Source organism: Salvia hispanica, chromosome 4 (assembly GCF_023119035.1).
Source record: "Salvia hispanica cultivar TCC Black 2014 chromosome 4, UniMelb_Shisp_WGS_1.0, whole genome shotgun sequence".
Classification (NCBI taxonomy): domain Eukaryota; kingdom Viridiplantae; phylum Streptophyta; class Magnoliopsida; order Lamiales; family Lamiaceae; genus Salvia; species Salvia hispanica.
In genome coordinates this window covers 52364408-52391603 of record NC_062968.1, presented here as the reverse complement: position 1 = coordinate 52391603, position 27196 = coordinate 52364408, and the positions used below count along the sequence as shown (strand labels likewise).

At 33.4% G+C, this 27196-nt stretch overlaps 3 protein-coding genes across 4 annotated transcripts; all 3 read right to left on the bottom strand.

Annotated features, from left to right (window-relative positions):
* Positions 1 to 59: 59 nt before the first annotated feature.
* Positions 60 to 4022, bottom strand: LOC125220069 (sulfoquinovosyl transferase SQD2-like). Its single transcript, XM_048122191.1, has 11 exons — positions 3529 to 4022; positions 2912 to 2978; positions 2597 to 2667; positions 2320 to 2437; positions 2136 to 2209; positions 1483 to 1538; positions 1311 to 1394; positions 1104 to 1191; positions 938 to 1015; positions 804 to 860; positions 60 to 730 (listed from the first exon to the last, which is right to left on the bottom strand). Exons 1-11 carry the CDS (start codon positions 3867 to 3869, stop codon positions 238 to 240), a joined length of 1527 nt encoding a protein of 508 aa, XP_047978148.1. The 5' UTR covers positions 3870 to 4022; the 3' UTR covers positions 60 to 237.
* A 4916-nt stretch (positions 4023 to 8938) lies between these two features.
* Positions 8939 to 14572, bottom strand: LOC125218314 (putative tRNA (cytidine(32)/guanosine(34)-2'-O)-methyltransferase). 2 transcript variants are annotated; one of them, XM_048119958.1, is made up of 12 exons: positions 14454 to 14572; positions 14043 to 14148; positions 13836 to 13929; positions 13659 to 13708; positions 13014 to 13063; positions 12667 to 12775; positions 11996 to 12056; positions 11836 to 11888; positions 10330 to 10422; positions 9972 to 10035; positions 9781 to 9888; positions 8939 to 9344 (listed from the first exon to the last, which is right to left on the bottom strand). In XM_048119958.1, the coding sequence occupies exons 2-12, from the start codon at positions 14067 to 14069 to the stop codon at positions 9103 to 9105; spliced, it is 951 nt and encodes a 316-aa protein (XP_047975915.1). In that variant the 5' UTR covers positions 14070 to 14148; positions 14454 to 14572; the 3' UTR covers positions 8939 to 9102. The 2 variants fall into 2 exon arrangements, with proteins under 2 accessions (XP_047975915.1, XP_047975917.1); XM_048119960.1 differs by lacking the exon at positions 14454 to 14572 and adding an exon at positions 14233 to 14253.
* A 3586-nt stretch (positions 14573 to 18158) lies between these two features.
* Positions 18159 to 20684, bottom strand: LOC125217815 (glycerol-3-phosphate 2-O-acyltransferase 6-like). The gene is made up of 2 exons (XM_048119353.1): positions 19972 to 20684; positions 18159 to 19244 (listed from the first exon to the last, which is right to left on the bottom strand). The coding sequence occupies exons 1-2, from the start codon at positions 20587 to 20589 to the stop codon at positions 18357 to 18359; spliced, it is 1506 nt and encodes a 501-aa protein (XP_047975310.1). The 5' UTR covers positions 20590 to 20684; the 3' UTR covers positions 18159 to 18356.
* Between the last annotated feature and the right edge of the window lie 6512 nt (positions 20685 to 27196).

Sequence of the window (27196 nt, the reverse complement as noted above, 5' to 3'; positions counted from 1 at the left end):
TGAACAACCTTTTTATCTTCTTATCTATGATACTTGTAACAAACTTTAACACAGAATAATAGACGAAAGATGATTCTATTAACTAATCCATTATCTTACACACAACATATGCTATACAGTTAAGCTACCTTTGTCTACACAACACAACCTTTCTGCAATCTTCATATATCTATCATCAGATCAAAATCAGACAGACAGGCATTGTAATTTGTAGGATTAGGTTTCAAAAGTGCAGGCTTACGTTTGGACGGCGGGAGAGCGAAGCCGCCGTCGGAGCAGCCACTGGAAAGGTCGCAAGAACTGCGCTCTCTTCTTCCTCCAGAACCAGATCGCAGCGGTGTATTGCTCGTTTCTGACTTTCCGAGTCGCAGCCCTCCAGTCATACTTCTCCATCTCCGCACGCGCTGCTTTGCCGATGGTTTCCCGGAGTTGTTGGTCGTGCAGAAGAGGTTCAAGTTTGCTCAAGCAGTCGTCAATGTCTCCGGGGTTGTACAGGTAGCCTGTGCTTCCCTGTTGCTCTTGGGAGATGATGTCCGGGATTCCTCCGGCACGAGCAGCCACGACGGGAAGCCCGGACGACATGGCCTCCAAGACGACGAACCCCAGAGTCTCTGACTCAGAGGGCATGACGAAGATATCTCCGCTAGCATATGCTTGTGAGAGCTCTTCTCCTTGTAGCATCCCTGTGAATATTGCAGGCATACCGTGGAAAATCTGCTCCAGCTCCGCCCTACATATGTCAAATTAATCATCAAAATCGGACGGCAAATCGAATCCATCGTGTACTTGTGTCTGACACTCACCTGTATGGTCCGTCCCCGACGAAGGCTATACGAGCTTCTGGCAGCCGGTCCATGACACTGTTTCAAGAACGAGATCTCTAATGTCAACACAAGGCACCTTCAAAAACAATTCTGTCACAAAACAAGAAACGTACCTTTTCAAGAAATCCAAATTCTTCTCGACTCCAAGACGCCCTACATGAACTATCAACGGTCGGTCTGGTTCTCCATTGCTAGTTTATAAAGAATAAACAACCAATCATCACGATTCAAACTGACTAAGATTAATTAAGATCATAGTCATAGACGGAGTAGAGATACCTCAATCTTAGTCTCATTTCATGGGAGCGAAAGCGAGGGTTGAAGCTCTCGGAATCAACACCCTTGTTCCAGAGCCGTATTCTGTTAGCTGATAGTTTTCAAAGTCAAGAAACGAAGTTTTACTTCAAAAACGGAGATGAGAGTGACAAAAGATCCGAATCTCAACTAGGAGATTTATCAGTTCGACTGAAAGATGACAAACCGCACCTGCTGTCACTCTTGCTGCTTCTAGATCATTTGCAATAGCAACTGAAGGCACCAGTGTAAGATCAGCAGCCCGATGCAGAAATTCTTGCAACAAATTATCCAATCGTTATTATGATCCACAAACAACATGACAAAATCGAGGGAGGTAATAGTGTAGATTGAATTAACGTACTTAAAACCAACCACATTGGTTTTACCAACCAACTGAAAGTGTATCTTGGGATATATCTGCACTATACAAACTTTCAATTAGCACAGCTTCCACATTTCATGAACGTGAACAGATATTAAAAAAAAGATGAAACCAAATGATATCGTGATTATATTTATATCTACACATTATAACATCCATTTATCAAATATATAGTACACCAATATGGCTATTTTTGCAGTACTACACTGATTAACACATATCACCAAACAGTTCAAAAAAGTGTAGTACATAAAATTTAATGTACTGCATATTAAAAAATACTAACGCTCAGCTATATTACAATGTAATTTAAAATTGTTCAGATATTCACATCAATAAACTATATTTTCTCTATAATAAGTATAACTTGTAAATGGTTGTGATGTACTTATATGTGTATTTGACCGATGGCTGTGGTTACTATTTGAAATAAGCCGTATATAACTGAACTGCTGCAGTGCTGCCTATTGGAGAACGGCGTTATATTGTAAATATAGCTTTGATTTACTAAAAATATGGTTGGAGTTTTGACATAGATCACCATGAAGCCAAACAGCCAAATTCTACCAACATAAAACATAACGAAGAGAAAAAAAGATGAGAAAGAGATCCGAGACATAAATAAATCATACACAGGAATATGGGTGTGATACGACATCACTATTGGTACGGATAGTAATTTCGCAATGAGGAGAGCACCGAACACCTGCAGTGGAAACAATTCCATGCAGGTTATGTATCTTAAGATGTCTCAACAGCAAAACGCAGAACCTTGAGTACAAAAGAGGGGTAAAACAACAAGGTTGTTGAATATACCATAATTCCAGGGGATGACGCGTGTATGATGTCAGGCTTGAATCTTGCAACCGCTGAGATTATTCTTGGGCTAAGTGCCAGTGACAAAGGCACATTCCGGTACCAGGGAAGAGGAAAGCTGCCCGGACATCGTTCAATCAGATCAAGGCACTCAAAACCAGAATGTTTTTTTTTTCTTTTTTTGTCAAAATGAGACGAGTTGAGACTTGAGAATAATTTATGTATGACAATTATTAATTTCGTATTATTACTGAAAAAGAAAGAACCAAAAGCTCACCTTCTTGATCCAATCAATTTAGCTCCATAAAACTCTTCAGGCAGTCCTCCATGGGTCGTTACAACCATGACCTGTGTGTCGAGCACCAAAATCGTGGAAATTCAGAAGCAATCATTTTGCAACCACATATACGGCCTTCTATTTTTTATTTTTATTTTTAATTCAAAGTCCACTCAGTTTATCAGCCTGATTATGTAGGGTAATGACTCCTAAAATATATCAATATAGAATTTGCCTCATTTTGGAGAACTTAATGGACACAAATTTTCATCACAACTCGAGTTCTGAAATTGATCAAAATGAATAGCAACATACCTCATCACCCATTTCGCGCAAGTATTTAATGAAATTCTGGAACCTATTTTTATATCCAGAGACATAACTGCATATAATCATGAGTAAGTAATTGATCATCAAAGAAGTATATAGTTTGGCAACACTTCCAAAATAATTGGACTTTGATCAAACTAATATGTGGTTTTCAGAACAGATGTTAAAAGCCAAAACCCTTACAATGGCAGCATAGCTTACATAGCTTTAGCTGGAAGTAATCAATCTTACGTATGCAAAGACCGATCAGATAAGTTTGTGAAGTTAGAACACTCGTATCTTGCAGCATGAACTTTAATCTAAGTGAGATTACCTATTCAGCATGAAGGTATAACCAAAACGACGAATGCATTCAGCTAGTAAATAACAAGCATCTTAAACTCATAACATCTAAACAGAAAGCAAACTGCCAAAAAGAGTTCAAAAAATCAAGCTATTAGCACTGTTTTCGTATTTTCAGGATATGAAACAACAAGTTGAAAAGGTAATTCATCACAATGCATGGAAATTTCCCAATTTCATCAGCCAGTTAGACATTTCATCGAACAGATTGAATGCATCACAAATTGGCACAATCAAGAAACAAGCACTTAATCACCCACGAAAATGGAGATGGCTCAACAAAGAGGGCGATGCGCCTAGGCCTCGAATTGGCCTCTTGCTCAGGCGGAGTAGGAGATTTATCCTCTTCCTCTCCTACATTATGCTCCGTAATTGTTACATTGCTGCTGCTACCTTCATTATTAGACGATCTCACTCTCATAATTCTCAATTCAGCACTACTCCTAAGCCTCCCCTGCTGCAAAGATCGAGCATTTACACAATTTAGAGTGATGGGATTTCTTTTCCTGGATGCACAAGAGCGAGAAACTCCGGAATTGAAGAGTGGAGGTAGGAGCGAGTAAGAAGTGGAAGTGGCGAGGGAGAGAGAAGAATTGGGCATGGTGAGATTAAATTATTTGGGGTTCTTTGTTGATGTGCTCTTTGTAGTCAATCAGGGAGAGGGGAGCTTGGATATTTTCAGTGCGTGTTTGAGAGTGAGAGAGAGAGGGGAATGTGAGACATCTCAAGGCATATTCTTTGCTCTGAGGTGCTGAGTATATCCGGAAGATAACTGTTTTTCTATTCAACGGTTTTTGGGGACGTTTTCGAGAATATTCAAAATATTGGGGTCTATATGACATGGGAGTATATTCTTTTATGATTTTCACTATTTTTATTTTTTTAATGGAAAATATACAAACTTCTTTTACTAGTTTTCTATCCGGTGTTTCATTGTTTTCATATATAATTCACAGTTAAAATTTGATTTTCTTAGTACAGTAATAATTTTATATCCAAAGTTTGAACTGATTTCATTTTCAAATCTAGAGTCTGTCTATTTTATTGGACACATATTTTCAACGTGATAATATGGGCCTCTGCCACTCAAACTAAATCGGCCTGTATTTTGTTTTGTCCAATTCCAATAAATGTCTTATTGGAAGAATGTATAATTTCTTTTCTTTTACATAATTTACTCAGAATATATTATATTTCCAAAATCAATAGCTCATAATCTTAATCCTCTATTTCTCATGTTTAAACCCAAGCAAAAGCTAACAACCTCTAAGCCAATGAACAAAAATATCTCTCCGTTTACCATTTAAATAACCATTTTGAATCGGCGCAGATTTTAAAAAATTGGTTGACTTTGTAAAGAAAAATATATGGAGAAAGTAAGTTGAATGTGTGACTCATTTTTAGTAGTATTAGTAATAGATTGTGTGTGCACAAAATTAGTGGAATGTAGGGTTTGCATTTTAAAAGTGGATAAAGAATAGTAAATGATTCTTTAAATCGTGGACAACTCAAAATGACAAAATTAACTCTTTAAAAAGAGGACAAACGGTAGACGGAGTATCATTTATCACAACAAGGCTATTTAAAAGTGCAATAACTCCAAAGCAGCAAAGGGTTACATGAATTCAATCTGAATACCAAAATAGATAACATCACACAAAGAGAAAGAGAGCAGCGAGGAACATGTTCATAGCCTTCAAATCAGCCTCTGATATTACTAAAATCTTGTGCAGATGAAGTGATGAGTTGAGAATGGGAAATTGAGACACCAGCTTATAATTCACAACTTCACTTTACAATTTACATTAGCTAGACTTTTAAATATCACTAAATTTAATGACATGCTAGCCATGCATTTATAATGTGTCACTATTTTATTTGATGGCATTTCTAATTTTTCAAAAATTATGTCACAATTGGACCTTTTTTTGTTACAGTGGTCAGTTTTTTATTGGGTTATTGAACTACAAAGTACAAAATCTGCATTTGGCTGAATCAAATTCAGCTCAATCACTTCATGAAAAAAATGGTAAGATTCTGCATTTAAAAGATATACTCCAATTAAGAAAAATGGAAAGATGACTTGATTTCTATTTTCTCAATTCTTCTCTATTGAATGTTCTTTTCAGTGACCTTCAAATTACTGATAAAAATATTATACCACTATTATACAAGATGAAGATCATATGTTGACATATAATTCAGCACTATCGACATAAAATAATACCAAAATAAATAAATTCATGATAATGTCTACCTATGTCATGATAATGTCCCTTTAGTGTTATGACCTACACCATTGAAAAAAAATAAATTTAAAAAGGATTTATTTCCTTTATTTTTCACTGTCTAAAACTGCACAACCATAATGAAGTTGCAGTTATCATCCTGTTCAACCAAATGTTAAATGAGGCAGAAAATTCCAGTCAAAAAGGAAATTTCCCATTCAAACATAAACATTAATTCCAATGCAGAGGAGAGCTTTAATGTTTGTGATTCAAGGTAGATAAAGGTAACAAAAGATGAAATATGGGCACACATAAAGTTGCTGAATCATGGTCCCAAAATTTCAAAATGAATACTACTACCAACAAAAGACAATATATACTTAATTTTTTATCACATATTTCGTTTGCTCATATTATTAATATGTTATATTTTGATAGTAATTAATAATGCAAATAAATAAATTGATTCTCTCGCACCTGATTTTTCAAGTACTGTAGTATATTTCTTTCGTCGGCTCAGTTTCTTTGTGAATAGACTACACCATTTAAAGTGATGGCGATGATGCCCACACATGATTTTTCGGCTACCATATCACATATATAGTACAATTTTACAAAAATAATCTACCTACGATAATTGAGAACAAATCCAAACTCTACAATATACAAATATATATATTTCTCTACCGTTTTCCCTAATTTAAAACAACAAGAAAATAAGATTATGATACATGAGATGAGACAGAAAGAAGGGTATCTCTTGGCTTTCACCCAAATCCCATTAATCACTTTTTTGGGCTATTGTGATGGTAATATGGTGAAATAAAGGTAACATACTTAATGTATTGTTGCTCTCAGTGGCCCCTCCATATTCTCTTTTCTTTTGACCACAAAAACTAGCATATTACAAAAGATTTCTTGATCTCTTGTGAGTAAAATTTGTACTAGTACATTTGTATTTATAGGTAAGAAAACAATGTATGTATGAAAACGTAGCACCAACTAAGGTAAAATATAAACTATCTTTACATGGAGTTACTTCTACTCTAAACCTAATCGTATGCTAGTGACTGAAGTAAAAGTACCTCTTTCATATCCTACGACAGTTTGTGAAGCAAGTAGTACTACTTAATTTTAAACTCAATAACACATTCAAAAAAACTAGGGATCTCGAAAAATATCAAAAAATTGATATAGTAGTAACGAAAAATGGAGTAAAAGATACTGAATTTTAGGTATACCAGAATTTATGCAAGAAAGTATAATATTTTTCTGATAAATACCATATGCCAAAAAAAGTGGCATATACAGTGCAACCAAAGTGTTAGACATTTAGAACATACCAAAATATCGATATATACTAGTACTTCGCATAATCGGTATATATTTATATTATAGATGTTAAAATTCTACTAATATTTTTATTTATATATAATGACTAACTTTCAATATAAGATTACTTTAAATGTCTAAAATGATCAAATAAAATGCAATGAGATGTCAAATTGTTAAATTCAAAAAAAATTATTTGATCTGCTAAGTCATTTTCTATAATCATGACAATTACAAAAATAAGATCCATTACTCTAGAATGTTATTATGCATACGTTTAAAATTATTAAGTAAAAGTTTTCTATACAAATTTAATAATTTCAGTATCATTGCACATCGGTATGTCGATAGTTTTGGTCTGTTGTAAAATTACAATATATCAAAAAAAGAAGGTATCGAAACTAAGATAGTAGTATATTGAAATGAAAGTAACAATATGAAATTTATGTATAAGTTAGATATAGATAAGGTAAGGTATGGTGATTTTAGAAGTTCAAGGAGTACTTTTCTAGTCAACAACCTTAATCCACCCTTTGTCTTTATTTCTAATTTACCTTTTCATTTAGTGATTATTTTTCCTCACTCACATATTTTCGCCAATAAATACCACTCCCTATTTCGCCATCGTCTCCTCTTCTCATCTCTCTCTCTTTCTCTTCACACAAAGTCCAAATTAAAGACAAGATGATGATGAGTAGAAGAGTGTGTCTGAACCACGGTGGCAAAGTTGGAGAAGAAAAGAAGAAGGTGATGATGAAGACATGGGCGTTTAAAGGGTTGTTCAAGTTCATCGGAGAAAAGGTTTCGAGAGCCATGCCGGCGGCTTCGGGGAGGCGGAGATGCTCGTGCAAAGTGTCGTCGTCGGCGAGTTTGGGAAGGTCTCGATCATATGCGGAAACGCTTGATGATTCGAGGAGAGCTGAAGCCATTGAAGACTGCATCGAGTTCTTCAACTCTTCTTCTTCTTCTTCTTTGCAAAGATCTAATTCACTTTCCAGCTCTTGCTAGATATACGTACGCTCCTTATGTAACAAAATCGAATAATACTCATACTAGTATTATGATGTTTGATATTTTGTTTTTTCTTTAGAATTTGCTCAAGATCATGTATTTGTGCTTTGATTAGGCATGGAAAGGTTAACTTCTAGTTTTCTTCTTTGATAGCCTCAAATAATTGATGAAATATTGTTTCATGATTTTTCCAAAATGAAATGAATGAATTAAGTTGAAATTAACAAAACTATTTGACTATGACCGATCATAATAAATACTAGTAGTAATCCCTACTTCTTAAGATAGTTGAGTTAGTACTAGTATATTTTTGGGTTGATTCAAGGTTGAGTTTTTTTTTTTTTTTTGCCAAAAACTTTATCTTCTCTGTACTTTAAATTCTTTTCACTTAACATATCAATTTCTGTGCTCAAATAAAATGCCTCAACTATCTTGGGAGGAAGGAATTACTATATAATAGAGTGATGTTAATTGTAAAACTATTTTTCGAATTGATGGTCATTGTCAGTCCATAATATTTGAAAAATAAATGTTTCTCGACCATAATATGGTCAAAAAATAAATAGTGGAGTACTCATTTTTTATTGGTCCGGGCCGGGAGCTATTAATTTAATTAGACAAGCTTGTGTTGGGATATCAGAACATCATGTTTTATTATTAATTAATTAACTAATAAGTGGTACTTACTATTATTTTATTGGAAGAAGTAATACCCCCCCCCAAAAAAAAAGGTGGTAATTCGATTTACTAATCTATAATTTGAGTACGGCCGTCCACAATTCGGTATGTGCTCCACTAATTTATCATTGAAAAATCACAATTATTTCTCGACTTCAATAAGGTTTGCATTATTTCTTTTATCTTTTTAGTCGATGGGAATCCACAGGCACTACCTTAACTAAGCTCTGATCCCTTCAGAGATATTATCTAATAAAATTGATACAATATAAGAAGATTAGCATGGCTCTTGAGTCTTGCGCACGGATGTCATGCATAAACTGAAAAATGATGAACATAGTAGAAATTAGCATGACTCATTAAGTTAATTACTTCTCTATCGTAAGGTTGTTTATCCACCATCAAGAGGCCATCCCCAAGGGGCTAAAATCTTGAAAAGATTGACAATACTAATAAGTTACATGTGATGGTACAAAATTTCCAGAAAATATCAAGAATCACCGCCTAATAATTTAAATCCATCATACAGCAACCACTTGTATTTGCATCATTGCATGTATATTTTCATCTAACAAAGAAGGTTTCTCATGGATCAAGGGAAAGTTTTTCAAGACCTTGAACTCCATGGCTGGAAGCCTTCTTCATCTCCAGAGCTCGCTTGTACGGGGGCGCAATAGGAGGTTGTACAGGATCTAAGCTCTGGTACGACCCATCTGCACGCTTGGGAAGTGGATATGAACGATCTGAGTCGAACCCATTGAGGTCACCACACGCCAAAAATGGGATATACACCTTGTTAGGCCCTTCAAGCCACCCGCTGCTGCAATCTGTTAGCAAAACTTATGGTCAGAGAATACAGTAGAGGAAAAAACAAAATACTCCATGAAACTACTCTTTGAGGTGCTGGCTTTTCGCACTTATTATATGCATCTTCTTTTTCAATTTAGAAAGGGTTGATCATAGTTTGTATCCTCAACCAGCGGTTCTCAAAAAAAGTTATCAAACCTTTTCAATTAAAAAACCCCCAATATTGAAAAAGTTCCAGCATTATACAATCCAGTGATGAAATGATGAACCACTTCACTAGATTCTTAGGAGGATTCTTAAATAACAGCAACAAAAGTTCGCGTATGCAACACCTAAGAATCCGGCGAGGTATTCATCGTTCTGCCACCGGATTCAGTAATAGAGGGTATAAATCATAAAAGACTGAAAGTTGGGACACAAACTATGATCAACCCAAAAAAATGGCATCAGAATTACCTAGATCGTCAGCACCAGAAGGACTACCAATTTTCTCCAGGAGAAGATGCAAATCTTTGTGGTTGAATCCATCAGGAGGCGAGTAATTCTCACATACCACAAAAGCCTCTGTACAAGGAAACGAAAAAAGCATTTAAATAGCACGAAGATGCACGAATTATGCTTATGCTTATGGAGTCGAATTCAATTACCTATGCTTGAATTGCGGCTGCTTTTTGGCTTTGCAAATGTTACTTCCGTGAAAAATAATTTCAACTGTCAGGAAGGAGCAAACAGAGGAGAATTATTTAGCATGCCGCAAGGTTTTCATAGACAATAGTTATGTTGGACATTATTATTCTCTGAAATGTTAACAATTCAAGATTTATAATGACAATTGATAGGAAGGTCAGAGTAGTGCTGAAAAATATGAAAAAGAAAATAAACTGAGGGCATTTACGCTGCAGCCAAATCAGAAGAAGAATCGGACGTCAGTAAAGGAATCAGGAGAATAGATTACTAGTAATAATCTAACACAATAGATTTGTGAGCTATACAAGTATAACCCACCTGACAGTAAAGGAGACTAGTATCTTTCCCTCGAAATACTTTTGCGATAAACTTTCCACCTCTCTTAAGAATGTGGGTAACTATTGTCAACGCCTGCGAGTATGTTTGGGAATCCTCACATCAGAGTGAGGCTTGAAAATGAAAATCTTATGTAGAGAAGAGTTTATGAGCAAAAAGACAATAATGAACTTGCATACACCATATTATAGTGAACATGTAGAATACATTGCAAGTGAAAAGGAAAACTGACTAAACGAGTGCATTTGTTCCATTCTTTTTCATGATTACTATTCAAATTAAGCTTCCCATCACAAATATTGTTCATATTTACTAACAATAAAAGAGTAAAGTCCTTTTTTGGTCCTTAACATATGGCGATTTTATGATTTTGGTCCAGAACATTATGTTTTGAATTATTTGGTCCTGAACAAATAAAAATGGTCCGGATTTAGTCCATTATGGACGGAACTGTCAAAATTTGACGGCCAACACTAATTAAGTGAGTTTTGACGGATTAACAATTTTTTATTAGAATATTTAAATTATTTAGAAAATAAATAATTTAGAAAATAGATTAATAAATAAATAAAATAGAAAATTAATGTGTGTTTGCCTGTGTCGATTCTACTGGGTTTCCCCGGGGATGGAATGAGCGCAACCGAAGGTGAAATTGAGGAGATTTAAGGAGGGGGGGAGGAGAGGGTGTCATGGTATAGCTTAGCGACGAAGCTGCCGCTGTCGTAGGCATATTCGGAGGGGCCGGAAACTTGTGGCAAGTGCAGATTTTGATGGTTTCGAGGGGGAAGTTAGCGACAGCGCAGAGGTGGGAGGATGGGAGGGAAGAGTGTGCGGCGGAACAGAAAGGGGGAGTGGCAGGGAATGGGGTTGCGCCACCATAGCTGGTGAAGAGGAAGCCGCCGACGTAGTGAATGTTTGTCTGACCTGCTTCGAACCGGAAACCAAATTGGAAATGAGACTTCTCCATGTATTTGAAATGAAATGAAATGAGAGAACTAGGGTTCGTGAAGTATTCTTGGGTTGAATGATTTGGATTGTTAAGTGTTCTTGGTGCAATGAGGAAGAAGAAAGAGAGATTTGGATTGTTGAGTGTTCTTGGTGTAACGAGGAAGAAGACACGTTCTTTTGGGTTAATTATTTAGAAATGATGAAAATTCTAATTCATTTGGGATTATTATACTAATTAGGTCAAAAATGAGTTAATTGTGTTTGACTGTTAGTTTTGTGACGACGGCGTTAAAAAAGGACCATTTCCGGACCATTTTTATTTGTTCAGGACCAAATAATTCAAAAGATAATGTTCTGGACCAAAATCATAAAATCACCATATGTTAAGGACCAAAAAGAGACTTTACTCACAATAAAATTCATAGGATTTCAATTTGCAAATAAACACAAATACTGCTGTTTTAGAAATAAATGCATACAAAAATCTCCAGTAGCATACAAAAATCTCCAGTATAGCAAACAAAAGATAATAATACTAACCGCCAATATGAGTTGGGACTGGACAAATTCATCCATGTCATGTAGGCCAGTTACTGAAATATGGAGAGGAAACAGGTTTAGAGATGGATGATAATCATAATAACAGAATATGTGTACTATAGAGTAGAAGGAAGTCTAAGTTGAGGATTATTCGACCAACCATCAGGTGCTCCATCACACACGACAAGATCGGCCTTGCCTCCATCAAAATGTCTGATGACCTAAGATTGAGAAACAATGGAATGTTGGAATGAGGTCCTAAAAGAATGCGATGTGATAGATAAACTAAGAATCTGAATGCTATAATGGAGATATTAATACGAGAAAAATACAATTCAAATAGAACTTCAGATTTTGGGTTTTAGGACCCATACACATAGACCAAGTAAATTCATATTGTTCAGGTGATAGCAGAAATGAACAAGAAAAACAATGAATAAGTGCATTAAGTTTCTATGCTTCTCAAGGACTTAGAAGGCTTGACGAATGACAATCAGCATAAGCAGGAATATTTGAAATAACATCTACATGGATGATAATAAATTGAAAAAAGTAAGATTTATAAATTATGTGGGTGTGGCCATTGCACAAGACTGCTTTGACTGGTAGTTCCAACTTCTTGCTTAATCAGACCTTGCAATTATTTGTGATTCCCCAAATTCCAATTTGCATTTTGTAATTAGTTAGGAAAGTGAAATTTAAAAGTCGAATCCCAAAACTATTCATGCTTCAAAGTAAGGAATAACCTATGGATGGCCTCGAGATTAAAGATTAATCACATGCACAAGCTCAACAACATATAGTCTGATAGATCAGGAAGAAAATGCACACCGTTTCAGCAGTGCGAGCATTGGTAATATCCCCTTGAACTTGAATAACACCTTCTATTGGAGCCATAGGCTGGAGATCGATTGCAACAATAAGTGGTAGATCACTATCACTGCAAGTTATCAAGACGACAAAATACTCATTGTTAGACACCGTCACACAAGTTAAAGCAGCTGATTAGATATTCGAATTACATATTAAGAGTTGAATCAAGGATCAGTGGACCACAAACACGGAGGGTGAGTCTTATGAGCACATTGTCTATACAGCACCAATGTGTAAAATATAGATTAAATCATCCCAACACAGAAATGAGCGCAATAGTAAGAAAATACACTGTTCAGGCATACTTGGAATTAGGTGAGAGCTTTGCTGGGAGATAGAGGTTTCGACTCAAAACCTGGATAGAAGACAAGGCACACAAGGTTCAGTGAAAGGAAATAAAAATGCAAGAATCGCCCAGAAAAAAAGGTAAGTAAAGCAACTATAAGATCTACTGAAGTGTAAATCGTTGATAGATAGTGCTTAGGAAAGTATAGTTTTGATAGAATACAATAGCCTTGAGAAGTTGGGGAAGAAGGAAGCTTTTGAAGTTGTATTGAATAAGTACGAAAAATAAAAGATATCGCATCAGCATAACTTCAGAACACAAATATTTGTGATGCTGTTACATCTGTTTCAAAAGTTGTTCAAATGGTGATGTATCAGAGGCTTAAAGTTCAAACTATTTGTTCTGGAACTACATAACTCCCAAGGGTATGGATGAGTTTACTCTGAATGGGAATGCTTTGATATAGAATTTGTTTGTGTGTGTGCCTTTGTTGTTCATGTCTTTGATATGATATGTACTATGTTCTTTGAAATTTGTCACTTTCTTTAATATATGAACGTCTTTATATTTTCTCTCAACATATATGAGTGCTTCCAGCAATAAGAAATCCATATATCCCATCAACATCTAACTTTTAATAAACTCATCACCAAATTACAGATACCTGACTCCAGCTCCCTGGTGCTGCACACAAATCTACTACTCGCTTCACCCCTGTATATTAACATCACATTATCATTTACTTTTTATATAACATAATAATGAAACTGCACCATTTAATCAAATAAAGATAAAGTGAACACGCTGAATGTATTGAAGGATCAATCCAGTGCCTACAAACCTTCGAATATGTTAAATTCCTCATCAATCTGTAGCAGTTTGAAGGCGCTCCGAGCACGCCATCCTTCCTCTTTGGCTTTCCTATAGTAAATATCCTGAAAAAATCAATCAAACAAAATCCCAGATAGGAAACACATCACTAATATTATAGTATTAAAAAAGAAAAAGGAGAAACTTTAGCAAGAAAATGGAGAGGAGCTGAAGTTACTCTTTTATCTCTCGACGCTTTCCCCATTGCTCTCAATTAAACTATTTCCTGGCAGCCAAACTTCCTGAATAAAAGATGAAAACTTCACTCCTGAAACTGGGATTTCCTGAGAAAAACCAGAAAATCAAAAATAAATCAAAATTGAAGCGTTTTTAAGTCAGTAATTTCTTCAAACAGTTTATGCGCATACAGAACAAGCTCATTCAGCTACGTTACTCTCAGCTCAAAATCCACGTATGCCTTCCAGATCAACTACAAATATACCCAACAAACCTAAATCTCATTGCAAGTAAAACTCAATGGCTTTGTAGTATCATAAAATTGTCATTGACATCTAATATACAGGTACCCAAATTGGAAAAAAAAAAAAACTTCTAACGAGAAGTTATCAATCGTCAAGTCGCAGAAAACCTAGAAGTTTTGGACGGCGACGGCGGCGAGAAATTCCGGGCGACGGAGATGGGATGGAGGAGAGAGAAACAGCCTTAATGATAGTACTCCATATTGTAATATTATTCATGGGCCAAAAGTTTTAGGCCCAGTATGAAATGAAAATGGGCCTTATTTTTGGGCCATTAAATATGTGATCAATTTTAGGATGATAACATTTTGGGTAATTACACAACTAATACAAAATATTTTATAAGTATTTATACGATACAAAAAATTTATTTCGTGTTTTATTTTAATAAATTTTTTGTTTATGCTTAAAAAGAAATACAACTCAACTTAGTTGAGACGGAGGAATTCTATTATATTATTTTATTTTAATTACACAATTTTCCTCATTATTTCAGGTTAGTACGCCTATATAGATAAAAGCTTAATGTCAAAACACATAGAATGGCATAATATATTGAATTGAAATTGTGGATGAACTTTTTTGTAATGCAAACTTTAAACATTTAGTACAAATGGAGTATGAAAGAAATGTGAAACATTTTATATAAATAAATTATATAAAATAATACTTAGATTTTGAGTAGTATTAGTATTTGTTAACAAGTACTTCATCCGTCCACTAAAAATAGTTTTGTTGGTGGAAGAAAGAGATAAATTGTGTAAAATAGGAAAAAGAAAAAGAAAATTGAACCTGTGCAGAACTTAATTAGAACTTTTAATCGCGGACGAAGAAATAATAAATTATAAATAACTTTATATTTTTATTAAGGAATTAATTTTGGTGGATGGATAAAAAAATAAAAACTAAAAAAATGAGATTATTTTATATGCATAAATGGAATTATGTTTAAGGACCAAGCCTCATTATTTCACTTTTCTAAAGACTTAGATTTTTTTTTCTTCACGTTTATTCTGTTCTTTTTTTTAATAATTTAAATCCAAAGTATCTATTAGCGGTCCAATAACTAATCTTTTCGGCGATTTAGTGATTCAAAGTGATTGAACCTATTATCGTTGATTTAAGTATAGAGTCATTGTCACTCAATTAAATTACATCTCTTGTGTTTCTTCACATTTATTAGTTGCATTTAATAGTTGCACATGCCTAAGCCCGAGTGCTTGGACTAGGATTTTCGTAGCATAATCAAAAGATATTCTCTCATTTGATTTATGTTGAACTTAATAAAAAAATTCATTTTTCATAAAAAAACATTATATTTGAAATTTCATCCTACCACGCCCGTGAATCCTAACGTGCTTCATACGACCGAGGATAATGACTCGGATCCAAATATAATAAAACACAGGAATAGTTATAAAAGATAAAGTTTAGTTACAAAAATTACAAAGATCAAATATTCGGATTCAATAAAAGTACAAATGAATTTCCAATTTGTCGTCGGATTTGATATGAACTTAAATCGGAATGCCTGACCTGTTTAGTACTGCATCTTATATGTGAATGTATGCTCTGTTTGACGTATGATTGGTCATCCAGCTCACAATACAAGTCAGATTCTCATGAATTCATGGTTTTTATTTCATTTAATTGAAGAAGAAGCTTTGAGGCTGGAAAAGAAAGAAGAAAATGTATGGTTGAAATCAGGCAATCAATTCGTCGAACAGTTGGCGGACCACGTGGGATTCATTAATAACCTATGTAAATAATTCATTTTTCTAGATTTTTTTCGATTGGTTGAGCGATACATTAATATCAATAATTTGTTCAAAGTATTTACCAACGTTTATTCAAAAAATCTTAGTTTTTTTTTTATATTTTATTATTGGAGAGTGTTTGTTTTTTTAAGAATGGATGGTCATTAAGAACTATAAAAAAGTTTTTGAATTATCGACGTAGATCAGTTAATAACTAAATAATGGATTAGCAAATACAGTATTATGTTGTTTATTAAAATTATAAATCAAGACTTTTAAAGTTTTTGTCTAATTATTTTTAGTTTATTCTTGATGTTTTCACCACATGAATGATTCGCCCCCGTTTTGATTAAAAAGATATTATTTCAATTATTAGTCTCCAAAATTGATAACATCTCACATTCAACTATTGAACCGAATCAATAAAGAACATCTCAAAATAGATTAATTGATCATACATGTGACAAATAAATGTAATACTTAATTTATGGAGACATAAATGCTCACACCCCGGAATTTGTTGCAACTAACTATTCATTCTGGTGTTTATTAGTGAGAGCATTGTAATGAATAATTGTAGAAAAGTTAATACCTATATTTCATGAAAATAATACAAAATTCTCATGAATTATAAAAAAAGAAAAGAAAGGCGATTAAACTCATGGACAGACAATTTGTAAAAAATGTAATATTTAAACTTCAAAAAAATACTTCACCTAAATATATTCTATACTTTAACCAATAGTTCTAGCTTCTTCTTTTTTTTGTTAAATCGGAATTATTGTAATTTAAAATAAATTTTATAAATCAAAGCATTTTATTCAAACAAAATAATTTGAAATTTACAATAATATTATCTGCATCACTATATGAATACACATCAATATGTGGTAGTGGACATAGATCAGAACCAAATCGTCAAACTATAAACACATATGTGTGTATGTCACGAAGATATGAAACATTGCAAGATCATTAATCCATCTTGATCGGGTATAATTGTATAAATGATATTAATTAACAAGCAATAATTAAGTAGGTTTAAATTTTTTCTATAGTAGGTTTAAGTTTAACACTATACAAAGTGCAATTATGGAATTTTTCGTTTTAAATTGGTACACTAATTGTACATTGCGAAACTAATGTGGATAAATAAATTGCGAGAGATCACTATTACGTAATTAATTGCAGTAACGCCTACAACGCGTGACAGCCTCAATTTTAGTCGATACAATAAAATTATATTAGCATTTATACCAAGTCGAACAACCCCTACTATTGGAAAAGTCATAAATAATTTAAGACATGGTATTCGAAGTTGATCTACTCCATTATTAAGTATAAGTTGGTACTTAGCGTCTACCCAAAGCATGACTCTGCGTACTAAGCGTCAACGCATGGTCCGTCGACGAGTAGTGACGTACTTACGCACAACGGCCTTAAATGGCTAGTCGGATTTTTTTTATTAAATTCATTTCTTATGCATAAATATATCCACTTCACACACGTTCATCTGCACTTCCTCATTTCGTTTTTAATCTTTCTTTCTTTACTTTCTTTAAAAAAAAATCAAAGATTACGCAATCTATCATTTGTTCCATCTTCCCTTTCAATACATTTTCAAACGTAGCACAACTATTTTCTAGGAATTTGATCGAATTTATAAATAGTAAACCTAATGAATATAAATTGTGTTAAGTACTTATGCTTTTCACATGACATAGATGCAGTGAATAGAGATAAATTGATAATGGAGTACTTGGACAATTAAATAATTTTGAAAAAAAAATCATGCACCGAGATGACATTTCTCTTATAAATATAAGTTAGAGTAATAAGTGTCGCAAACGGACAATAATGTAGCTGAGAGAGTTGTTGAGGAAGTTGAATACTATTCATTTAATAAATCAATCAAAATTTTTATAACAAATTATTTTTTCTATGTTGCTAATGTATAGGGAGTACCTATTATTACAATTGTAACTCTATGGGCTCTTTATAATTAATTCTTTATATAGAAGTATAAAAGTGTAATTTACAATATACACATGGAGCATATACACGAATATTATTGAAATATATAAAGTAAATTAAACAAATTACAACAAACTTTGCTTAGAACCTCAAGCTCGAACATCCATTTGCATATTTTTCAATTTATCGTATTTTGTCATGGAATTCGATTCGAGTACATGATTCTTTAAATAATAAAGTAAGAAACTCCACAACTAATTAAACAATTCAAATACATATAGTTCACTTATTTTCTTTCAAATCTTTTTCCTTGTCGGAACGGACCCTCCCGTCCGTTCCGGCCATCATCAAATACTTATCCTTTCGGGTCAAACTGGTGCACTCGAACCCGAGTGCACCGCCCAAAACCCTTTGAATATAATTCGCAACCTCAATCGCAGACCTCCCGCCTCTAATTGTGAGCTCCGGAGGCAATTGGTTCAAAAACGTGATCTCAAAACTAGGCCTCGGGTTCATGTACACGAAATACGGGTCAAGTAACTTGAATCCCCGGGTCGTCGTCCCGTAAAACACGCTTTGCTTCACGTTAATTGCAACGGGCACGATTCGGTCACTCAATTCGGCAAACAGTGCGCTGAACCGCAAGAGGAAAGATTCTCTACAAGTGGTCCCCTCGGGGCAAATGACCAAATCGCCCTCCTCCAACAAACGCTTTATGTTGTCGGCGTCCTTTTGGCGCTCTCGCGACAATGCGACTGCTTTGATGGGTGAAATGAACTCGGAGAACTTACTTATGCTGTAAGTTACACAACTAATCTTACGACCAAGTGCCACTGCAACGACCACTGGATCAAGGATGGTCCGGTGGTTGCAGACAAAAAGGACCCCACCACCGCTACCTGGTGTGGGTGGCGGAGGTGGGTTTCCCTTCACGATTAGCTTGATACCTAATAGTTTGTAGATGTACCATACAATTTTTTCGGGAAGAGGGATTGTGAGATAAACTCTCATAAGAGACAAAACGAAGCTAATCGGCAACCATAGGAATGTGACAAGTGCGACAAGTGGCGTTGGCCGTTGGACTAGGCGGCCCTCGTGAAAAATGACCGGAGATAGAAGCTTCTCTCTTGGTAGGGGTTCGGTTCTAGCCTTTGGCACCATGTATGCCTCCTGCATAATTAACACTAGGATTGAGTAACGAAATTATTAAATAGAAATTGAAATGTTACAAGATATTTTGTTACATTTCTATAACAAATCTTTTATTTACAATGCCTATGCACATCGAAAAATATACACATGGACATGGCTTAAATCTTTTAATGATACGAAAATGAATTGAATCTACACTACTTTGGTGTACAATTAATGAATATGGGTCCCAATTACGTGGGTTATAGGGATGATATTACTTCTGGATAAAAAGTTGAAGTAAATATGATTGGTGTCTATTAATTACATACCATCCCTTTTTTAGCCAAAGATATAAATACAATATAGTAATAATTTGCCACTAGGTATTGACAGCAAGGAGGATTTAAATGGAACTAAAATCAAATACTTTTCAACCACTAGCCTAACTTCTCGATACATATAGTTAGAATAGCCAATTTATCAAATTCAAATAAACATTAGTTTATAGGAGTATCACATATAAATATACATCGAACACATTTTTTACGTGTTACAAAATGCTTAACCCAAATAAATAGAGTAGCAAAATATCAGCCTATAAGCAGTTAAAAAAATAGAAATAGTTGTAAACAACAATCACAAAATACACGATAAAGTATTCACCGCAAAGGTAAAATCACACAAAAACAACGAACATACACGAATGATCGGAAAACCAATCTACACATGCAAATAATATAGAAAATGAAGTGATTATTGGTACCTTGCATTTGGACATGAAATGGTGATCACTCTCCCCATCTCCAAGTCCCAAATCAGGCAAAATTGAACCAAATTCTTGGACAAGAGCCATTTCCTTAAATTTTCCAATAATAACTCCCGGTTTCTTAACAAATCCCGAGGCACGCCCCCATTTTGTGACGTCCAACTCTGTTCCAACAACCTTATCTGCCCCAAAATAGTTCTTGCAAAAGTGTTCAGCCATGATTCTTGGAGTGGATGCAATGATGTACCTCTTTCCAAAAGAATTGAACACCTCCCACGTCTCCGGATTCACGTCCCCCGCGTAGAATTTGGGGAGGACGGACTTGGAAACGAGCTCAACGTCTCGGATCCTCAGCCCCGCGAACGAGATGAAGATGAAGATGCGGATGGCAAGCGATTCGGAGATGAAGAGATTGACGAGGTAGACAATTGGGACGGATGCGAGGAGGATTAGGGCGCGGAGGAGGCTCCCGGCCTCAAGGGCCATGAGCATGAAGTACGGGAAGGCATCCCTAGACCGCAGGAGGGTGCCGTCTAGGGTTGCCACCACGGTGTCGTTTGATCGATCCTTCGTCGTGTATTTCGACGTTGAGTCGAAATGCCGACGAGCATGCATTTTTTTTATTTTTTTTATAATTTTTTTTTGGTGGGGAGAGTGTGGTTGAGGAGTTTGATTGTTTGGATCAATATGTGTGAGGTTGTTGTGTAACTAAGGAGGGATTTAAATAGAGTTGGGCAACATGGGCTCACTAAAGTAGTTGGTGGCATTAAGACTAGGGTTTGGTATGTGGTTGAGAGAGAGAATCTAAAATAAAGTTTTTTTTTCTATTTTTATGCATATTATGAATATGTAAATTTCTTCCTATTTTTAACCCTTTTGGGTGATTTATCGATGTTTAAATGCATGATTTACCGTGGTTCACTGTTAAAAAATTACAAGTTACCAAGAGACAGATTCGTCGATGGACCATGTTATCGACCGATTACCAATGTATTTCATCCACCAACGAAAAATAAAAATATTACCGACGGATATCGACGTTAGCACGGACAGAAATTTAATAATAGTGAGCCAATATTTTGATTTGTAATTAACACAATATTAAGTTGTTGTTCATTCCGTCAATAAAGCATGTTCTTAAAAAAAATTAATGATAGTGAGTCAATATTTTGATTTGTAGTAGGCTAAATATTTTTGGAGATCGAGAAACATGGCTTTGATTCTAGAAACTAAAGTCTACAAAGCCATAATTGTAATTAATTTTAAGGTCATAATTCAAAAACTCAAGAAAAAACAGTAAATATGTTAAATGCGAAAAAAGGGGTAAATTTATTGGCATCGATTAATAATGTTATGTTGCACAATATAAATTCATTGGCACAGCTCATGTTGTCTCCTATTTCTGTTGCTACCAATTAAAAGCTTCACCAAAAAAGAATGAAAAGTCTGACAAGTCACAGTAATTTTACAATTCACATAAGTTAAAATTTATGTCTGTGAGTCTGGGAGTTTTGTTGCATAGTATATCATCTACGGTAGTTTAACTATATTAATGTAACTCATATTGGTAGTATAAGTTGAATACAATGGGTACAGACAGATGTCTGCTGCATACATTTTTTTTTCAATAATTAAATGTATTCACTTCTTTTATCTTTGTATTTAGTGCATACATTTTTATTAGCTATTTCAAACTCAACAAAAGATTGATAGTAGCACGTTATTTATTTCCTTTTCCCTCAAAATTTATAATTTATTGTACTTGTTAAAGGTGCAATAAATTTATTTCCATGATACCATGGTACGTACCTAATATTATTAGAGTGCTTGGACTTTAATATTATGATGAATTATTTGAATTGGGCCAAACTTTTTCCTACAATATGAATTATTTGAACTGTACCAAACTTTTTCCTAAGAGAATCTCAACTTTATTGAGTTCAATTTGGGCTCCTTTTGCAAAGTTATTTAATTTGGAATGGCTTATTTAACGTCAAGTTTTTATTAAATATATTTGGGCCACTAAATTATATTTTGATCTAGTTTGTCTAATAACGGACCCTTATAATGGTTCAACTTCAAAAATGTTTAGAAAAAATCCCTACCTTTTAAAATAATTGAAAATGTATTCCAAATATCGCACAAGCTAAAATTTAGAGTGGTACAAGACTGTACATGTGCTGAGCCTGAGCCTAGTTTCCCCACAAGCTAGAGATCTCACTTTGCAAAACTATATGTACGAGCTCGAGCTTGGGTCGCCAGTTGAGTGTTGGGCTTGAGCACACACATAAAACATGCACCACACTCACGTGAAAGTAAAACTCACATAGGCCTCTCCCCCAAATTTAAATTTTAGCCTCTTTTTTTGGCTTTTCATTTTTCATTTCAATGATATATTATATATTTAGTGTTACTTTTCACTTTTCAAATTTACAATTATAAATTTATATCAATTATTTAATTATGTGGAACAAAAGATTTAAACGGAATTTGACTATTATAATTTCAAATTAAATTAAATATTGTAATTATAACACAATAGCAAATTTATTGTACCAAACACACCCTCATACTCAATTCAAGTAGTTCAATTCAAAGCGACTCAATTAGGCTTACATTCTCCACCATGTGCACTACACTCTTCAAACCTAGTAATTTGAACCCAGACAATATTTAGATCGAACTTACAAAATTTTTGTGAACATAATTAAAATGGGACCCACTGAAGTGATATTGGGCCTGGGCTTGGGCCCTTACAGGTAAGCAAAATTAAAATAATACAGAAAGACATGGGTAGTTAAGTTGTGGGGTTGGGGAACACTTACTCCAAAATCTAAATGGGCCCACAAATTGCTTAAGCCCATTGTCTCTGCATGTGTGCCTGATTCTTTGATTGAAAACTCTTAGTATAATTTTTTTAGTACAAAACGAGCTAAATAATAAATATAGATCAAACATCCCTGACAACAAAATATCTAACCATCTATCCGTTTTACAATTATATGAAGCCTAGTATTTAATCTTGGTCCAGTTATAATCGACGAAGCTGGAGATGTCAACGTCTCGGAATGACTTGAAACCCACATCTAACTTGGAAAAACAGACTGAGAAATCGAACAAAGCACTCTAATATCTTTAGGTTCGATGAGGCTTTGTATAAATAGTGAAAACTGTGTTTTTTTCAGTTAGTATAAGCTCGTACGACATCAGTTGGTATTTCATTTGATTAATCATTACTTATGTTTACGTGCATTTTTGGAATACATTTGGATTTGGCAAGGGATCTAATGAAATATATTAGTAGTACTAAATAACTAAGTAACTTACAAGTATTATTACACAAAATAAAAGGGGGAAATAAGCAAGTTGTAACTTAAACAAAAATAAATAAAAATCGGAAGACAAAATCTGATCACTCAAAATCTACGTTTCCACATCAAATATATAAGACTATTGGAAATTGAGTTAAAGACTCAATTTTTTTTGAATATTTGGTGTTGTTTGGCCTATTGATGGCTTCAGGATTCAGATAACTATCATAGTATTACATTTACGATTAACTTTTCGATTATGAATAATTGCTCAAATTCAAATTTTAGTGATGAGTAGGAGAGTTCGACATACTCAGTAACATTATCATATTTATGATTTTACTTTTTTAGACGTAAAAGAAAATGATCAAAGCTAAAAAAAGTGACACGCAGGAGAGTTCGACAAGTGTGCATACACATAACTATTGCATAAAAAATTAAAATGAATAAATATATGTGTTAATTTTTTTTAATAAAATACTATGTGTTAATGACCGAGTAAAATGTGAAACTAGAAATTATTATAGCATAAACTTAATTTTTCAATAAAAGAAAGAGTCAAACCATTGAAAAGACAGTGTAAATGAGTACACAATTTAAAATAAACAAAATAAAATCACCAAAACAAAAAAAGTACTAATACACAAAGCAAACACAACCAGCGTAACCTAGTAAACACAATTAAACAAACAAATCCAAGAAGAGTACCCAACAAACCAAAGAAAGGCTCAAAATATTCATAAACCATTTTTACGTTAAATAATAATGAAAATTCAGATACCACTCTTTAATTTATAAACTAAGCTTTAAAGAATGAGTTCTCGACGTCCCTATTGGTTTTATGAGCAACCAGATTGACCACGAGATCACATAGAACAAAAGACGGAGCTCCAAATTTCATCATAAACTTCTTAAAATGAAAATTTATTTATTTGAAAATAAAATTGTTGTCATCTCCTAGTATGATACTTGATGTGGACATAGTGGATTTCATAATAAGAAAATAATGAGTTGGGAAATTTCTCAAAATCCAAAAATAATTACGCAATTTTATTTATATTGTTCAAAATTACAGATGAATACATTGTATCGATGCAGATTTAAAGCTAGTTAGGGCATATTTATCTAATGCTTATTCATCGAAGATTCTTCATATGTTTAGGCATTTTTAGCTCTAGTTTTTTTAATACCTACAAAAATCACCCGTAGATATTTCATTATTTTAAAGTTAGTACCATTCTTTATTTAGATGCAACTTTATTTAACTAATATGTATAAAGTTTTAACAAGAGAGAGAAGACAACAAGTAATTACCATCATAAAGACAAAGCAACAATTGATTGATGTACGTAGATTCTCTACTAAATTCAATGTATGTTTTACTTTTTTTGTCTAACTCGAATTTGAATGATTATATATTAAGTATTGTTTTGTTTTATCTTATACAGAAAGAAATGGAAAATATTTATTCAATTATAATGAATCGTCATATAATGTATCCTCATTATTTTTTGTAGTCGAATTACTATTAAAAAATAGTATTACCCTTTGTAGATGCTATAATATTCGATCAAGCCACAATTGACACGTTAAAAACATAGGTGTTAGAAATCATATGGAATAATTACAAGAAATACTATAATGACACACACAAGGATGTAGCTAGGGGGACACTACTTAATTTCTTATAACTGATCTCGATGGGATTACCTAATTCTTGATTTTAATATGAAATAAAAATTAAATCTAGGACACTCAAGATTATTATTCGAGCATGCAAAAATGCCATAGTGGCTTGCAATAATATTCTTGGTCGCCTTGATTACAAGTTTTCATTATTCTACAATAAAATAGTCTACTAGAGACGCATCAATTTAGTGACACCAAGACGTGATGTGAATTTGATAATTTTTTTGTAATAAAATGTAGTTACATCTATATGATTTTGTTACTTGTAAATATTAAGACGCCCTCAAATTAAAAATATCACTTTAATTTGTGATACATAATAGGAATAATTGCTAGAAATCCAATAAAGTTTGGTGAAATTATAGTATGTTATGCAAATTTTAAAATCATCCATAAAAATTACTACAAAGTTTGATCAAATCAATAATTCTTTCAGCAATTTGTCGTAATAATATGCGAAATATCTTCAATTAAAGAATATTACTACAGACTAGGAGTATATTTTAAATTTCTAGAGAGTTTAGTGTTGAGAGGCTAGATTTGGATTAGAATATGGATTTCTTCCAATTGGGAAAATACGTAAATTGGTATTTTTGAGATTCTTGATAAACTTGGTGGTTGACGCCGACAAGATCGGTGGCGCCGCCGCGGTTGGTGGCACTGTTCCCAACTCTTAATTAATTACCAAATATTACTCCTTAAGCATCCCTTATTAATATTTTATGCTTCCCATGACTTGATAATTTGTAACGGCAAAATCTAATGTCAGACAATTATATAGTTATATCGGATCTCAATACTTAATGTTAAAAAATTAATACTGCTAGAATAACGAATTGTTGGATAAAGTCATAAAACTGTTCCAATTTGTGACTTCAAATGAACCCAAAATATACTCCTATAGATGATAATTAAACCAGAAAAAAAGATAAAGATAAATAACGCAAAATCAATTATTTAAATCTCATTAATTCTAGCTTATATTATACGATGATATTAACTCGCATATTTTTCCTTCCACATTAAATAAAGTTGTTAAGTTGTCTGTTCATTTTGGGCACTAGGTGTAAAAGAAGTTTGTAGTTTTTGATTAGTTCAATTCGAAAATCTAGCTGGAAAAGAAGAAGAATATGACATGTGGTTCGATATTCTATAGTTGATGTACATGGAATTTGTGGAAGTAATTCTAATAGTCGTTTGAATTTGTTGCGTAATCTCATTCCTCGTTCTGATTTGCACGCACCTTAATGGATGGCACATATGACCTAAAGATTTAAAGCAGCTCATACATAAAGAGTATGAGATCAATCATCTGATCATTTGAATAATGATGAACGTGTCTCATGCTACTTAACCACACCCATTGAGTTATGATTAATGTACTTATTATATATTTAATATTTTATTTAAATTTGGAGACAAATAAGAACTAAGAATTGAATCAGAGACATCTCTCTACGTAATGTGAATCACAACAAAAGAACAAATAGTTAATCTATATATAATATATTTATATTGTCGACATAATGTGAATCACATTGATATGATGTTATGATCATAGCACATAGCTTATATATATTATTTTATGACAATAAATTTTGTGTGAGAATTTTTTATGTTGATTGACATTTTATTCTCCATGATCTTGACAAAAGAGATCAATTTTTAAATGATGATTGAATGAAATAGTAGCACATATAGATTCTTCTTGATTTTTCCGAACACGATGACCAACTACTTTGATCTATTAAAGCAAACTGATTTTTTAGATAATACTATTCACAATCAGTAATAAAATAAGAAGAGGCATCTCATCTTTCAGTTGAGAGCAGCTTTAACTTTCTAAAATAAGTGTATTATTTTTGAATTATTAGTTTTACTTGTTTCCATTCTTTAGATTTAATTATTCTACTAGTACTTCTCATTGACGATCGCCTAGTTGAATTGGTGTTTGATTGGAATTTGGAACAATTATGTTGAATGATTGGAAGTTAGTTTAATGTATTAAAAAAAAAATCGGTTTTGAGTTTAATGTATTAAATTTATAATACGATGATAATATTATTCTACAAATTTAAGATTGCTTTCATTATGTTATTAAATGCGATTGTTGTTTATATTGTCAAATAATTATGGAAATACACGTGTGATATACATGCAATTATACGAATTCTAATGTGAAATTAGTAAAATGAGAGAAATGGAAAAAAAAAAAAAATTGA

Bases quoted from the DNA above. Each gene is read 5' to 3' on its own strand.
- LOC125218314 (XM_048119958.1), bottom strand. From the start codon at position 14,069: ATGGGGAAAGCGTCGAGAGATAAAAGA. The intron at 9,889-9,971 runs GTAATTGAATTC...TTCCTTGTACAG, and splicing joins CAGCCGCAATTCAAGCATAG to AGGCTTTTGTGGTATGTGAG. The intron at 9,345-9,780 runs GTAATTCTGATG...TTTTGCTAACAG, and splicing joins TTCTGGTGCTGACGATCTAG to ATTGCAGCAGCGGGTGGCTT.
- LOC125217815 (XM_048119353.1), bottom strand. From the start codon at position 20,589: ATGCATGCTCGTCGGCATTTCGACTCAACGTCGAAATACACGACGAAG. The intron at 19,245-19,971 runs GTACCAATAATC...TTAATTATGCAG, and splicing joins ATTTCATGTCCAAATGCAAG to GAGGCATACATGGTGCCAAA.
- LOC125220069 (XM_048122191.1), bottom strand. From the start codon at position 3,869: ATGCCCAATTCTTCTCTCTCCCTCGCCACTTCCACTTCTTACTCGCTC. The intron at 2,210-2,319 runs GTATATTCAACA...TTTCCACTGCAG, and splicing joins CGTCATCCCCTGGAATTATG to GTGTTCGGTGCTCTCCTCAT. The intron at 861-937 runs GTACGTTTCTTG...TTCTTGAAACAG, and splicing joins AATTTGGATTTCTTGAAAAG to TGTCATGGACCGGCTGCCAG.